We start from the raw sequence: 15,855 nt of genomic DNA, 5'->3' as shown, positions 1-15,855 counted from the left end.
GGTCGATGAGTTTGTCTTGTAGAGGGGAAGGAGAGGGGAGTCCCTTCCCCGTGTGGAGGTTGGGAGTCTGTGTGCATGGGATGTCGTGAGGTTAAGGAGGGGTGGTTATTAGGCGTCGGCATAGGCATGGGCAGAGGCAGAGGCATGGCGGGCGTGTATTGTGTGTGAGCGAGCCAGTGCATGTACATGGCTATGAAGGCATGAAGGGCATGTACGTAGATACGTACGTATGTGATGGTAATAATACGGTGTGCAATCTACTGTATGGACCGTCTGCCTGCGGTTCCCTACCTACATTACCGCCGCATGGAGAGAAGTGGGAAGCGTCACTCTGCTTTATAGATGCGGGGCGTCTGTGCAGCTTTGGATCTATCCGCGCCGTGTATTTCAGATCTGATTGAATATATGTATATTCACTGCCACCATCACTGCCACCACCACTGCTAGCTATCGCTACGCAACGCTAGATGCTACTATTCATTATTTTTGACGTCCGCGCCGCGTCACTGGGTCGTGGTCGTAGTTGTAACACCATAGCCCAGTCCACCGTTCTACAAATTCCACACTAGGCCCTGAAATGGATAGACCTTCATAGTATCTACAGCCGTACGAGGCGATGAATACATCTAGTATTGCGCGGGGGCAACATACACCATTGCACACACCTACCTTACCGTGCAGGTCAAAAATGCATGTATACGTATTAATACGTACTGTGTATACATAGTCCACAGTCCCTCCTTGCCGACCGACTGACCGGTGAAGCTACCTGCGCTGCTATATGGCTGGAAAAGTGGAGCAGCGAATCAAGGGAAAGGAGCCGCATTCATGAGCGTGTCGGATACGAGATTGGGTAGGTTTGACGTGGACTTTTTGGAGGCGTGTCAGGGGTTTTTAGACTTGATCGTGTGTAGACACCGGACGGTGGAGGACCTCTGATGAGGAGTAGAAGGTGTATGAAGAGATCGTGCTAGCAGTGATCATGTAGCAGTGCTGATATCTGAGGGATTTCGTGAGGCAGAGGTGTAACGTGTACGAGGTATGTATGGAGCTGGGGTGGCGACCCTCGGAGAGGGAGGGCAAGGGGCATGCTGTTGGCAGGGCGCGCCTTTGTTATATTTTGGATAGGTTTGATGGAGCTGGTAGGAGAGGGAAGAATCGAGTTGCAGTATGAATAGGTGAGGGTGTTTACGGTTGGGTACATATCAGCGAGTCAAGCCGGAAGCGAACATGCAGGTGGGAAGTGGGGCACGAGCTCAGTGAACAGGAGTTCGCATCAATTCATTCCTCACCCACTGATCTACGTCTCCTACATCGCCGCGCTCTGCATCTACCAAGCTTCCGAAACAGCGTTCATGTCCAGTGATGTGCAACTTAACACATGCCAATCTTTTTTTCCACACCGGACGCGGAAGGCCTTCCGGTGCAACACACCTTCTCCTCCGTCCCGGGCACCAATTACACAACACAGCCGACTCTCGTGTCCATAACGACCGCGGCGTCTTCCGCGCAATGCTCGACGAGTAGGATCACTCCGGTGAGATGTATGAGGCTCAGATGTGGTCAACCAAAGACCGACCTTGCTGTCAAACCCCGTGCGACCAGGCTGAGCAAGTTGCCTGCTTTCCGGGACACCATTCCTCTTACACAGTCGTGGCTGATGGCCGGTGAGCAGACTATTAGCCTACCCATATGCGGAGCTATTGCAAGCCTCATGTTTTTTCGACCAATAGTGCCGATCTTGCAATCGAAGCATGTTGTCAAGACGCGATTGGAAATGTGATGTACTGATGCGCACTCACAGGGGTTCAAAGGTTCACCGAGCATTGCGGCGAGAAGTGCTCGTGCAACACGGATGAGGAGCGAGATATATATTCCAGGCCAAACTCCCAACTTCGTTCAGTTGTTCGATTGTAGAAAGGCAGAGTTTCAACATGAGGTCCTCCTTTACTGTCTTGCTATCTGCTATGCAACACTGATGTATACTGCACTGTTGCTTGAGCACGTATTCACACCACCCATCATACCCCACTCTGATCGGTCTGCAAGATGAACGCACCTTACCCTCCGCCTCATCTTCAACCCCATGTTTCCAACCAGCCAACCATGGGAGCCCATCGTCCAACACCGCAGATATCCGTATCCAGCCCATACAACCCCCCACTGAGCCAATGGTCCATGAAGAAAGGAAAACACTCCTCCTGGACCGACGTGCCCGCCCAGCAGCACCAAGTCTCCATCGCGAGCATAAAAAAGGAGCTAGACCGCATGCAGCGGACCATGAAGAACGGCTCCGTCCAGCGCACCTACAACGACATAACCTCGGAAAACGCACGCATCAACCTCTCCCGCCTCGTCCATGACCAGAACCTCCAGCTATGGCAACACGATCCTACCATCCAATGGGCGATCGCCGGACTCGAGCTCGGGTGGAAACAAATCAATCGTCGGATGAAGCAGCTCGTCAGCATCGATTTCGTGCTTCAGATTGAGCCTCGACTGTTCGCAAGTCCCAATCCAAATGGGAAGGAGCACACGGGGATGCCCGTCGGAATGGACGAGTCTTTCCGGATTGATAACCATCGTGGTTTTGGACGGGAGACCGAGTTCCGGCCGCAGCCTGGTCAGAGACACAATCACGGGTTGGGTGGTCATGTTGGCCCTTATGGGGGGCCTGAAGTACACCACCATCACCCTCATGCTCACCTGGCCGGTCACAACCAAGCTCAGGTCTTTATGCGTAGTTCGGCGCAAGTCCCGCTCCCTCCGCCGCCACCACCTCCGCCACCACCACCACCGCAGAATATGCAGCCTACTGGACCTCATGGGTCAGCTGGCATCATGCATGCAGCCCCACTAGCACCACCACCTCTTCCTCCTCCTCCTCCTCCTCCTCCACCGCCTCAACCATCACGCGGGAATCAGACAAATGAGCCACATTATTCACAAGGAGCGTCTCATGGCAGAGGCCATTCGGCTGGTGGGCATGGTGGACGAGCAGAGCCCGTCGAGATCATCGACGAAAGAAGCTTGAAACACCAAAAAGCGCATAAGGCCAACAAGTCGAAGAGTCTATCTTTGCCTGGAAAATACCAATCAGATTCAGACAGCGACTCCAACAGCGACTCAAAGGCCTCGAGCAGTCACTCCTTTAGCGCAACATCGATTGAAGAAGATGTCTTGAACATCGTCCGAGGAAGGTCAAGAAGTGCTAGCAGACATCGGAGCAAGAGTAAGGAACGGAACAAGCAAAGGAGCCGTAGCCGTGGAGGAGTCGATAAGATGTATAAAACCAAGGCCTCCCACGCAAGAACCAGGTCTACATTCGGCCCACCGCCCATGGGCCCACATAGCGGGAGATCCAGCAAGGAACATTCGCCAAAATCGTCCAGCAGCAGCCTCCCCAAACAACAGATCCACATCGAGGTCAATACTGCACCCATGAGCGGAGGTGAAGGTAGCCGAGAGAGGCATTCACCTCGTGCGGCTAGTCGAATGCCTCACGATGACCCACCGCACGTCTACGACAGCATTCATCACCGCGAAAGGATCGTCGAGCGTGGCTTCAACCACGTAAAGCCCACGCATCGGAGATCGCTTCCAATATCCCCTCGTCAAACACCTACCTTCGTCGTAGAGAAATTCCCTCCGCATCCAATATCAAGGACGTCCTCAGCAGACCGCGGTAGCGACACCGTCAGTTACTACGACTCGTCCTCCTCCATCCGGTCCCCCTCCGACAGCGTCTTCTCAGAGCCAACGCATCGGCGAAACCGCCGTACCCGTTACAACGCCCATCACTCCCAGAAGAAACACACTGATTACTTCCATGACAAACCTTACCCAATTACGCGATATCGCACCAGACACCACTCACTCGACGTCGATGACTACCCACCCATCCCCTTCCCCCTCCATCGCCGCAACAGCTCAGCGCACCGCCATCTAGATACCTTCCCTGATACCGAGTCCGTCGCTACATGGCCTCCACGCACCCACCACAGTACCGCTACTACATACACACCCAATCCCTTGGACGCCCGCCACTATCTTCCTCCTCACCGCCCCTTTGGGTCTTACGCCCAGCGCTACCATGCAAACCCGAAAGCTCCTCCCGATTCTCGGCCCGGCCGCTCAGATCCGTACAATATGCAAGACATCCTTCAGGCGGGGCTTGAGGCGCTCCGCGAGAGGAAGAGTGCGGATGCGTATGAGTTTGCAATGCGTGGCCAGCAGCAGAGACGTGGTTTCGGGAGGGATCAGAGGGTGGATAGTTGGGGGGACGGGTATTTGTAGGGAGGGAGATGGGGTTGGTGGGTAAGAGGGTGGTGGCTTTTTGTGGGGGTTATGATGGGGGGTGTTATTTGTGAGGGTATGGTCTTAATTTCGTGTTGTTTTTTTGTATGAAGCGTGCTTTGCGAAGAGGTCGTTGGGCCGGTGGGATTTATGCGGGCTGTGTTCTGGCGTCATGGAATAGGGGTTTGGAATTACTGGCTAGTGATGGCTGGGTGGGAAGCTTCAGGTAGTTGGTTACTTGAATTGTATATATGCGGCGCGTGCTGGAGCGTCCCATCGTCGCCCCTGTTGTAAACACGTAAAACCGATTACCGCTTCAAACCGCAGGATTTTGTTATCGTGAAGAAGGGTCATTGCGGTTGAGCATTTGCAGTGTGGTGACTTTCTGACTGAGTGGGATTGGACCTTGGCCGTGTCGATGTTCATAGAGAATTCGGTCGAGAGAGGAAAAGAGAGAGAGGTGTTGAGGGTGATAGAGCGAGGCCGGTTGCTGCATGTAGGCAAAAGAAATGACAGCGTAGCCAAGGTCGCACGATACGGACATGCCCGGCTATTAAGAAGAGATCTATAAGGGAGGTAGCACCCTTTAGCCTAGGGCTCTCTAGTATACCGCACGTGCGGCAAACTCCCACAACATACAACTACATGTTCTACGACTTCGAGCAAAACGTTTGTCAAGCCCGGGAATCCCGGTCCAGCACCCAATCCATCGGGAACCCTTTCGCCTTTTCCATCTCCCGCAGACACGGGGCCTCGAACAGCGCGCCTTTGAGCGAGTAGCGCAGGGTGCCCACGGCGACGATGAGCCAGAGCACGACGACGCATATTCCGAAGACCTAGTGTCTTATTTAGTTTCCTTCTTTCCGATAACACCGATATTAAACTCGGAGCCCACAATATTAAGGAGGAAGAAGAAAAAAGCGACAACATACCGTCCCCAGGACCCTAAAAAACCCGGACGGCAACTCGGTCCCCATGACCAACGTCGCCATCGCATACACGCCCAACGGAAACGTGAAACCCCACCAGCCCATATTAAACGGGAACCTCCTCGAATGACTAATCCCCGCGACGGCGAAAAACAGCCACACGAGACCGAACCCCCACAGCACCATCGCGACGGCGAAACCCAAGACGTAGAAAACGTCGCCGGCAAGCGGATGCAGCGTCCGCGTGAGAGGGAACACGGTCCTCGCGACGAGGCCGAGCTTCATGGCGGCGTAGCCGCCCTGGCCCAGGGGGCCGAGCGGGAGGAAGACGCTCACGATGGCTTCTTGAGGGGGCAGGCTGTGCATGGTTAGGCGGTGGAAGTAGATGACGAGGACGGCGAGGGCGAGCGGGATGCCTGTGGCCCAGAGGACGTAGCTGGTGATTAGGGTCCAGAGGGCGTGGGAGGGGTTGGGCAGCGCCGAGGCGACGAGGGCGCCGCTGGCGGCGGAGACGATGGGCGCGACGATGGGGAGGAGCCAGGCTGCTGTCATGGTTTCTGGGCGGTTCTTGTGCGTGATTATCCTAAGTTGGGATGTGAGTTGTAAGGTGTGGATAGTAGGGGGGGTTGGGGAGGAGGGGTTACGGACATTTGGAAGGGCAGCCAGACGTTGCATAATATACTGACTGCGGCATCGATCCACCACAGGGCCCAGGCGACTTGGATGGTGCGTCCGCCCCATGCCGGAACGCAGACGTTGACGAACATGTTGATGATGGTGGCGAAACCCATGGGGATGGCGCCCAGGAAGAGGGATTGGACGGGATGCCGGACCATGAGGAGCCACGTCTGGGGATACAGGGAGTAGCGGAGGATCGTGGTGACGGAGATGACGGCGAAGAAGAAGACGTTCAGGACGAAGAAGATGATGCTGAGGATTCGGAGCAAGGGCTCGTGGCGGGGGTAGATGGTGGAGAAGAATTGGAGGAGGATGGATACGATGCCGGTGCCCATTGTTATGGTGAACTGTTTGACCGTCAGCATCGTGTTGAATTAATTCTACGGAGAATTGCACCGTCTACCTACCCAAGACGGAGTGAAGTTCTGTACCGCCCGTCTCCATCCTCTGCTGCTTTGAATGATCCAGTCTGTGCCGCCAGGACTGTGACGACGGGTACATGCCTTCTCTGCAGCTGGGCCGTGGTCGTCCTGAGAGCTCCCATCTGGCTCTGGTACTGCAGTGTGCCCACTCATAGGCATATCGGTTAAGCCACGGGAGCAGGTGATTGATTATCAAACTATCAAATAAGGCAGAAGGAAAGAAGGAGGTCAAGTAACGGACGCAATGATAATGACGCGTGTGAGGATGAAGATGTGAATAGGAATGGGAGCGGAAAGATGCTTATACATAGAAAAGTTGGTTGGGCCGGGCTTTAAAGCGACGGAATGACTGTTGCATGCCTAATAAATGGAATGGATCAAGTTCTCCAGTTCTTTATGCTCGTGACAATGTTAGCGTAAGTTAGTCATACTAGGGGATTGACCTAGTTTACGAAATCGACGCTAGGCCGTTGAAAGGGCGACAGTACGATGGTCGGATGCATAACCAGGCATGTGAGCTACAGTAAGCTCGGTGATAGAATTCCATTTCGTTGATGAAATCACCAAGTCGCAGAATTGATGTCGCGATGTCTGCAGACTCTCGATGAAAACCTTACGTCCCGAAAGATCGCGCAATGGCCACCGGCAGTGGCAACCTGAAGGAAGCCCCGTCCCGCACGTAAATTTTGACGCTAGCTATTTTGGGACAAGCCAGGAGTCGAAAAGTGAGGAACTGGATGTGCTCTCGACCTTTTCTACACCTAATAATTCGCAGTTTGAAGATTTAAGATAGGGCTCACGCCCATTTGGTTGGAGTTTTGTTCTTGGTGCTTCATCGTCGCTTCATCACAGTCGCTACCATTTGAAAGGAATCCGGTTTCTTCGCACTTTGGCGGAAGGTTGAAGCCTTGAACCTTCACGGCTTTGAACCCTGGGGACCTTCACGGTTGCTAGGTATAGTTAGCTGTTCTTTCAGGACCTGTATTGTAGTAAGTTGCGCATTGCTCAGTTTCTCCATTAATAGGGGGGTTACTATAATCGGCGTCTCTCTATGTGGGCACTATATCGTTTCGAGTTCCCAGTCGACTATTTGACATTACATTACCACAAGACTCGTGGACAACTGGAAAATGCTGGCTGAATGATTGCCGTTTCCATGCATTTATCTCAGGGGTTACACGACCCGGACAGACCTCCAAGATCGGGTTACTGGTCATGAAAGCCGGCATATATCCTCGATCACGACGAATAATCAACTGTCAGCATGGTTCTTAGACCGTTCACACACGATCGCCAGCAACACATTCAAAATGGACTAGAACAGATGGCTCCATTTTGGATTTCGAGTTCTAAGGAAACACTCTAATCTAATAAACGAATGGCGGATCTCATCGTTCCAATAGACCAGGCTGGAGTCTTCTGTCGACCGCGAAGCATCATTGTGAACAGACTACCAGGTAACCTAAGCTATGTTCAGGCGGATTACTTCGACATAGCCACTGACATGCTTGAACATGATATCAGTGAATGCTGATTCTTCTGCCCAATTTAAGAGCATATATTTGCCCAATTTCAATCAGGGGTACTTGCCAACGAAATAAGAATCCCAACTGACCCAATTTCGCAGTTTAATTCAAACTGTCGGCACATCTCCTCCTGCACAATCCAAGGCTGCATCACTAAAACTGGAACCACACACAACCATGGCACCGTAAGTACAGCATATCCCAAGCGACTAGCAAGTTCTTACCATTTCCAGTTACTGCGACCGATGTAACCGACAGTTCCGCACCAAACCCGCCCTTCGAGAACACATACTCAAACCTAGCCACCACTCTCTATGTCCCCTATGCGACTTTGACGCACCGACCCGAGCAGGTCTCCTCGCCCACTGCGGAGGAACAGGATGTCGTAAGGTCTGTCGTGGTTGCAAGCCCGGTTCCGAGCTCTGGGACGCTGCCGGTAAGGATAGGGAGGCGTACTGGAAGCATATGGACGACTGCAATGTGTGCCGCCAATGCGAGCGCCACTTCGAGACTCCGGCGAACCTGGCGGGGGTAAGTAGCTATAATTCTAACGGTGATTGTATGAACAGCGCTAATAATTAGTAGCACATGCTCACCCACCGCTCCGCGGATTACAAGTGTTTTGGTTGACCGCAAGTTCACCACATACGGCGGCATGGTGGGCACCGTCACGATTGCACATAAAAACCACCCTGACAACGGCTAGATGATCCATCTCGAATCCGGCGCCTGCGAATCAGGCATCGACATCATCGACCTGAACCAAGCGGCGGCCGCATGCTACCAGTGGAAAAAGTACCTCTTCAAAGAGTATCGGATTTACCAACAAACCCGAAACGAATTCGCTGGGGGGTTCGATATCAAGGCACACCCTTATTTCTGCCCGACTTGCGACACGACGTTTCCTAAACTGTCGAGCTTGTTCCAGCACGTCGAGTCGCCTGCTTGTGATCAGCGGCTCAATCAGGGCGGAATAGCGAAGTTGAAGAGGTTTCTGAAGAAGGCGGCACGGGTGGGAGTTAGACTCCCGGGGAGCAGGATGGGGAAGCGGAGAAGATAGTTAATACGGACTGCATGGTCTTCTAATAATGCGTGGGGTTGGGGGCAAGGGGACATGCAGAACGACTGGAGGTGTCAGCTGAAATTCTGTCTGGCCTTGTGATGAAAGTGGTCAATTTTTTATTTCGACCTTATATTGAAGGCCTATCGATCCGTACATATATCACACATTGCACGGCGCAACCCTTGAGTAACCGCTCACGCCTGCCTGCAAGTCAAATGTTCGCCCCTTTTCTCCACCCGTTCACAGAGTATAGCCACATATTTGGATTGCGTACTCTTTAACCGGCCATTCCCTATAGATTCAACTTTAGCTCTTTCACCCCTGCGTTTTGCATTGATGCACATAGCATCTTCCCAGGTGCTTCTGCAGAGCAGAACAAGTAGTGCCTGCTTTGCAGTAGTTGTAATTTATTTCTTTTGGATGTAGATGCCCGCAACGTGCAAGCATGTTTTTGGAGTATGGATGCAGGGCACATAGCATACTCTTTTCCGAACTATGACTTCTTGGGTTAAAGATTTCCGTCATTTTACTGGGATCTATCTATACACATACATATTCACCTGGATGCATTTTAAATCGCCATGGGATATGACCTCAGAGCGTCGTCCCAATAGGATTGTGTGGAGGAATCTGTGGAGGAATCTCTTATTGTGTCCATTTAAAGCGAACACCATCACAAACATGCGCTTGTCGTAGCAACGACCCACGGCGCAAGAACCGTCAAAGAGACAGGGGACAAAAGTGCCACTGCTTGAAACGCTCCTGGGTACTCAGCTGGCACGTTCTTTGACCTTGTGAATCATAGTAGACAATAAGCCATTCACGGACAATAGGCTTGTCACACACAATAACCACTTCCAGGACAATGGACCCCTCGGGACCTTCAAAGAAATCGAGTCACACTCATCGAGGGAGCCCTGCACGGAGTCTCTGGCATTCAAATAACGGACTTGGGATCGCAGTGCTAGTCACACAATCGATTGACGATTCGGCGAAAAGAAGCAGTTATAAAACGACCCAAGTGCAAACCTGTCCACTTTTTCAGAAAACCCAAACCACGGCAACTATCCACGGGTACAGTTCCCAAGAAGCAATATCATAAAATCCAACACACGATGCAATACGCCTACCTCCTCAGCATCGTGCCGGCACTCCCTCTCGCGGCCCCAACGCTCCAACTCCGCGCCTCAACGCTGGAAGCCATCCCCGGCCAGGCCATCCTCAAAAACTCCTGCCCCTACGACGTCTCCATCTCCGTCATCCGACCCATGGGCGACCCCACACCTGGAATCCTCCAAGGCGGCGCCACCTACAGCGAACCACTGTACCACTCCACCGCCTGCCCGTCTCCCGGCTGCGGCGGCGTCTCCATCAAAGCCAGCGCCGTAGGCGGCGGCCCCGTAACGCAATTCGAGTACACGGCCGCGCCTGACGGAAACGTCTACTACGACCTTAGTCTGATTGACTGTGTGGATGCACCGGAGGGATGTGTGGGACACGAGCAAGGGTTGAAGGCGGTTGCGGGACCGCAGTGCAGAGTGTTCCATTTGGATCCGGGATCTGGAGATGAGCAGCAGGCGTATTTTGTTGCGGAGAATGGGTATAAGCCGAATGCGCCTGTGGGAGGGTGTCCGGCGGGAGGTGGGGTGGCGTTTGAGCTTTGTGCTGGGAGTCAGAAGGGTCGTGGAGTAGGTAGACCTGAGCGAAGTGTACCCTAAGCTAGGTTGATGAGTGAAGGGTTATGTAAAAGGAGGCATTGTAGATGAAGATCCATATATGGATTGCAATCAGAAGCGTCTGGGAAGACATCTCGAACTAGATGATATCGCTCAAATGCGCACTGTCTATTCGTATTGTGGTCAAATGTTAGGTCTCCAGAAGAACAGTCTGTCGATCATTAACCCCTTCTTGCCGTCAAAACATATCTTTACAAATACAAGTAGCACTGTGGTAACCCAACAATCTGGCGCCTAAGATGGGAAAGGCGCGAGCTTTGGACTACCAGGGAGTAAAACACGGGGCGCCAGGCAGACGAGCATACGTAGCTGTATCACACCCCAGAAATCCGACAAATTAGCTGATTGGCTGCCCGTGGAGTAAGAGGATTGAGGAGATACCAAATACAACAGTGGCGGCCGTGTCTTGCACTGTGGACAAAATGGTACAGTAAAGGTGGATTTGGTGAGCGAGTCCAGCCGCTTCGACTGGTTTCGATCTTGTGGTGTTGCGGCGGCGGTGAGTGGTCTGTGCGGGCGAGCAACCGTGGCACCGTGGCAACCTAGCCCAAACCGAGCTACGGCCATCTTCACCCATCACCGCCGGAGCTACTTATACCCTCCACCCTCCTCTCTCCTCTCACTCTGCCCCCCCTCTGCCTACCCCCATCTCACTCAACCCCCCATCGCTTCACCACCGCGTTCGCCGTCCGCATCCGCTGCAACATTCCTTATACTCATTCAGCGAAGCACCGGGCCACTTCATAGAAACTCACCTGCATCATGTCGGCTGAGCCAGACCACACCCATAAGAAGGTGGACCTCTCCAAGTACGTACCATCCCACGCCACCAGCTTCATTGCCTTGTGAAAGCTGCTAATTTTGACCAGGGACCCTTCGGGAGCTGAGCACCACGACGTAAATACTGCCCGCAACACTTCGACAAAGCATGTTGCTGACAAACCGCCACAGAATGACGAAACCGCAACAGCTATCCTCAAGAAGAAGAAGAAGCCAAATTCATTGATGTAGGTCCCTATTTGCGCCAAGATGAAGAGAAAACCTTGAACTAACACTTTTTTCAGCGTGACCGATGCCATTAACGATGACAACTCCATCATCGCCCTCTCCAACAACACCATGGAGACCCTGCAGTTGTTCCGCGGTGACACAGTCTTGGTGAAGGGCAAGAAGCGGAAGGACACTGTCCTCATCGTGCTCGCTGACGACGACCTCGATGATGGCTCCGCACGGATAAACCGCGTTGTTCGCCACAATCTTCGCGTGAAGCACGGCGATGTTATTACGATACATCCCTGCCCCGACATCAAATATGTACGTTTTGTGAGAGAAAGCTCGACCAAGCACAGTGCTGACCTCATTTGCAGGCCAAGCGCATCGCAGTCCTCCCCATCGCAGACACCGTTGAGGGCATCACCGGCTCATTATTCGATGTCTTCCTCGCTCCCTATTTCCGCGAGGCGTACCGACCCGTCCGCCAGGGCGACACCTTCACAGCACGCGGTGGTATGCGGCAAGTCGAGTTCAAGGTCGTCGAGGTAGATCCGCCAGAGTTCGGCATCGTCGCCCAGGACACCGTCATCCACTGCGAAGGCGAGCCCATACAACGAGAGGACGAGGAGGGCAACCTCAACGAAGTCGGTTATGACGACATTGGTGGATGCAGGAAGCAGATGGCTCAGATCCGCGAACTGGTCGAATTGCCGCTCCGCCATCCTCAGCTCTTCAAGTCGATCGGTATCAAGCCTCCTCGTGGTATCCTGATGTATGGCCCGCCTGGTACCGGTAAGACGCTAATGGCTCGTGCCGTCGCCAACGAGACCGGCGCCTTTTTCTTCTTGATCAACGGCCCCGAAATCATGTCCAAGATGGCTGGTGAATCCGAGTCCAACCTCCGGAAGGCTTTCGAAGAGGCAGAGAAGAACTCCCCGGCCATTATCTTCATCGATGAAATCGATTCGATTGCGCCGAAGCGTGAGAAGACCAACGGCGAGGTTGAGCGCCGTGTCGTTTCCCAGCTCCTCACGTTGATGGACGGCATGAAGGCTCGCTCCAACGTGGTCGTCATGGCCGCTACCAATCGTCCCAACTCGATCGACCCTGCCCTGCGTCGTTTCGGCCGTTTCGATCGTGAGGTTGATATCGGCATTCCCGACCCCACTGGACGTCTGGAGATTCTCCAGATCCACACCAAGAACATGAAGCTTGCCGATGATGTGGATCTCCAGACCATCGCTGCCGAGACGCACGGCTACGTCGGTTCCGATCTCGCTTCCCTCTGCTCCGAAGCAGCCATGCAGCAGATCCGTGAAAAAATGGATTTGATTGATTTGGATGAGGATACCATCGATGCTGAGGTCCTCGACTCTCTTGGCGTTACCATGGAGAACTTCCGTTTCGCCCTTGGTGTCTCCAACCCGTCCGCTTTGCGCGAAGTTGCCGTTGTCGAAGTCCCCAACGTTCGGTGGGAGGATATCGGTGGCTTGGAAGATGTCAAGCGCGAGCTTATCGAGAGCGTACAGTATCCTGTCGACCACCCCGACAAGTTCCTCAAGTTCGGTCTCTCGCCTTCCCGTGGTGTTCTGTTCTATGGACCCCCTGGTACCGGTAAGACTCTGCTCGCCAAGGCTGTGGCGAATGAGTGCGCAGCCAACTTCATCTCGGTCAAGGGACCTGAGCTCCTGTCCATGTGGTTCGGTGAGTCCGAGAGCAACATTCGCGACATCTTCGACAAAGCCCGTGCGGCCGCGCCCTGCGTCGTCTTCCTTGATGAATTGGACTCAATTGCGAAGTCGCGTGGAGGCTCCGTCGGCGACGCTGGCGGTGCTTCGGATCGTGTTGTCAACCAGCTCCTGACTGGTAAGTACCATCATGACTATGGAATGTCGAATTGCTCGCTAACTCGATACAGAGATGGATGGCATGACCTCCAAGAAGAACGTGTTCGTTATTGGAGCCACGAATCGTCCGGAGCAGCTCGATAATGCCCTCTGCCGTCCAGGTCGTCTCGACACGCTTGTCTACGTTCCGCTGCCCGACCAAGCCTCTCGTGTCAGCATCTTGAAGGCTCAACTCCGCAAGACCCCGGTTGCTCCGGATGTTGACCTCGAGTACATTGCGGCCAACACTCACGGCTTCTCTGGTGCCGATCTTGGATTCGTCACTCAACGTGCTGTCAAGCTTGCCATCAAGCAGTCCATCTCCATGGAGATTGAGCGCCAGAAGCAGCGCGAGCAGGCCGGCGAAGACACGGAAATGGATGAGGGCGAGGATCTCGTCCCTGAGCTTACCAAGGCCCACTTCGAGGAGGCCATGCGCTCCGCCCGCCGATCCGTCACTGATGTCGAGATCCGGCGGTATGAGGCGTTCGCTCAGAGCATGAAGAACTCGGGCGGATCGAGCTTCTTCCGCTTCCCAGAGGCGGGCGCTGCCCAGACCGAGAACAACAACTTCGGACAGGCTGGGGAGGACGAGGATCTCTATTCGTAAGTCTAGACAAGAGTTGGACAATTTTGTGTTCATGGGTATCCGTCTGCGGGGGTATGGGTCGGTGGTCTCCTGGCGCTCATGTGGTCATCATGCTTTTGCGTGACCAGTCACAAATGGTTCGGTATAGATCGGAGACGAACAGACTAATGCTGAGGTGGATACGCTGTATCTAGGTATCTCCGGAAGCGAATCCTACATAGAATCTCCTTGAGAAGGTGAAATGACACGATATGTTTTGCGCGCACACGTGTTGGTTGCTTGTGAGATGTTTCTATTTCTGCCCAGGTGCCATTTTTTCGCCGGAGCGACGTAGCCTAAGCTTACATGCAGCCTTCCTACATAACAACTGGCCCTGAGAGCACCACCCAGTACGACGGCCACACTTCATTTCCCTAGCAACTGATGACCACAGAGAACCGCGCAACGAATGGTGCTGTGAGGGGTCGATGACGACTGGTCCAGCAACCGGTTTGTTATCCTTCCCTCCTCGTGCCTTTGGAGCCGAATATATCCGCGAAGGGTGGCTTCGTTATAGGCCGACTTTATGAGGGTTGGGTATGTATCCGTCACAACGTCTATTGTTCCATCGACGGACGGATGGGACGAGTAGCGCGTCGCGTTGGATAACTTTCCAGTCTCTGTGACTTCATTCTCGAGCACCGCTCGGTGGTTTTCTGATCTGCCTTGCCCCTGTACTGGCTCATCGTTCCCCAGCAATCTCGCAGACCTTTTCCAATTCCCTCCGAATCGTCTTGGATCCCTCGGCGAGCGCCTGAATTGGGATCTTCAAGTCGAGTCCCTCGCCAGCTTCATGCCCATTGACGCCATTAACGCCATTGACACCGTTCGTAGCCGCACCGCCGCCATTCATATGTTCACCCGCAAGCGCTTCCAGGCCCGTCTTCTCCCTCACCTTGGCCATGATCTGGTCGACGGTGGTGGCCTCGCCGGTCCGCAGCAGCTGGGTGATGTACTGCTTGAGGCTGTCGAGCCAGCCGGAGCGCTGCAGCTCGTGGGTGAGGGTGGCTTCGATGTTGAGGATGCCGGTGCTGGAGAGGAGGGCGCTGTAGAGTTCGTTGCGGGTCTCGTTGGAGAGGGTGTGCGCTTGGGCGGGGGAGAGGGGGATTGGGTTCGCCATGGTGTTGGGGGTTTTTCTTTTTCAACAAGGTCGCCGGTGACTCGTGATGGGGGAAGATGTGGAGTAGGCGGTAGCGTTGTTATTCGAGACGTCTGATCTGAATTTATCGATGAGGATTGGGTATTGTTTGAGCACACTTTTGGACGCGATGTCATATTGGCGCCCCATTGGTCATGTCCAGCTCGTGAGCACGTGCGCTCTTTCGACGCCACATCCCTGTTCGACCCGCGATGCCTTGTTGGGGCCACCAAACAACAGGAACCTCACCTCTCTCTTCTCAGTGCTCACCCTTGCGGCGGCTACAAGACTGGTATTTACCCAGCGTATTATTTTCTCACCCAAGAGACCCGCTCTGCGACCGACTCCTCCAGCTCCTGACGGCAGCGTGCAGTTCCGGGCTGTACTGTAGCTTGGGAGGTCGCAGTCGCAGCCTCTAGCAGGGCGTGCGTGGCACACGCAGCCTATGCCCCATTATTGACCATTAACCGCCCGGCTGCTCCCACGTATTACATACACCTGTCCAGGCTGTCCAGGGCACACACCGGAGGGTCCAAGACAGGCCAGGGCCTGCTCAATCT

The 15,855-nt window shown here is 53.9% G+C and overlaps 6 protein-coding genes across 6 annotated transcripts; 4 read left to right on the top strand and 2 right to left on the bottom strand.

The window, feature by feature from the left end:
• The first annotated feature begins 1,916 nt into the window (after nt 1-1,916).
• EI97DRAFT_106280 (uncharacterized protein) lies at nt 1,917-4,610 on the top strand. Its single transcript, XM_033792935.1, has one exon. The coding sequence runs from the start codon at nt 2,050-2,052 to the stop codon at nt 4,294-4,296; it is 2,247 nt and encodes a 748-aa protein (XP_033657502.1). The 5' UTR covers nt 1,917-2,049; the 3' UTR covers nt 4,297-4,610.
• A 360-nt stretch (nt 4,611-4,970) lies between these two features.
• EI97DRAFT_447611 (C4-dicarboxylate transporter/malic acid transport protein) lies at nt 4,971-6,238 on the bottom strand (the record flags this gene model as incomplete). Its single annotated transcript, XM_033800105.1, has 3 exons — nt 4,971-5,132; nt 5,229-5,808; nt 5,874-6,238. 3 exons carry the CDS (start codon nt 6,236-6,238, stop codon nt 4,971-4,973), a joined length of 1,107 nt encoding a protein of 368 aa, XP_033657501.1.
• Nucleotides 6,239-8,479: 2,241 nt separating this feature from the next.
• Nucleotides 8,480-8,911, top strand: EI97DRAFT_369153 (uncharacterized protein; the record flags this gene model as incomplete). The annotated part of the gene is made up of 2 exons (XM_033795172.1): nt 8,480-8,509; nt 8,558-8,911. Coding segments are annotated over 2 exons (384 nt in total), but the record flags the coding sequence as incomplete, so codon positions are not given.
• Nucleotides 8,912-9,866: 955 nt separating this feature from the next.
• On the top strand, nt 9,867-10,998 carry EI97DRAFT_106074 (uncharacterized protein). The gene has a single exon (XM_033792932.1). It carries the CDS (start codon nt 10,030-10,032, stop codon nt 10,630-10,632), a length of 603 nt encoding a protein of 200 aa, XP_033657499.1. The 5' UTR covers nt 9,867-10,029; the 3' UTR covers nt 10,633-10,998.
• An 86-nt stretch (nt 10,999-11,084) lies between these two features.
• On the top strand, nt 11,085-14,380 carry EI97DRAFT_429717 (AAA ATPase). Its single transcript, XM_033797509.1, has 6 exons — nt 11,085-11,459; nt 11,520-11,547; nt 11,602-11,657; nt 11,715-11,964; nt 12,018-13,509; nt 13,562-14,380. The coding sequence occupies exons 1-6, from the start codon at nt 11,413-11,415 to the stop codon at nt 14,137-14,139; spliced, it is 2,451 nt and encodes an 816-aa protein (XP_033657498.1). The 5' UTR covers nt 11,085-11,412; the 3' UTR covers nt 14,140-14,380.
• A 459-nt stretch (nt 14,381-14,839) lies between these two features.
• Nucleotides 14,840-15,277, bottom strand: EI97DRAFT_454899 (uncharacterized protein; the record flags this gene model as incomplete). The annotated part of the gene is made up of 1 exon (XM_033800591.1): nt 14,840-15,277. The coding sequence occupies one exon, from the start codon at nt 15,275-15,277 to the stop codon at nt 14,840-14,842; it is 438 nt and encodes a 145-aa protein (XP_033657497.1).
• Nucleotides 15,278-15,855: the final 578 nt, after the last annotated feature.

This window comes from Westerdykella ornata, assembly GCF_010094085.1.
Source record: "Westerdykella ornata strain CBS 379.55 unplaced genomic scaffold EI97scaffold_2, whole genome shotgun sequence".
NCBI lineage: Eukaryota > Fungi > Ascomycota > Dothideomycetes > Pleosporales > Sporormiaceae > Westerdykella > Westerdykella ornata.
This window is presented reverse-complemented; position numbering and strand designations above follow the sequence as displayed.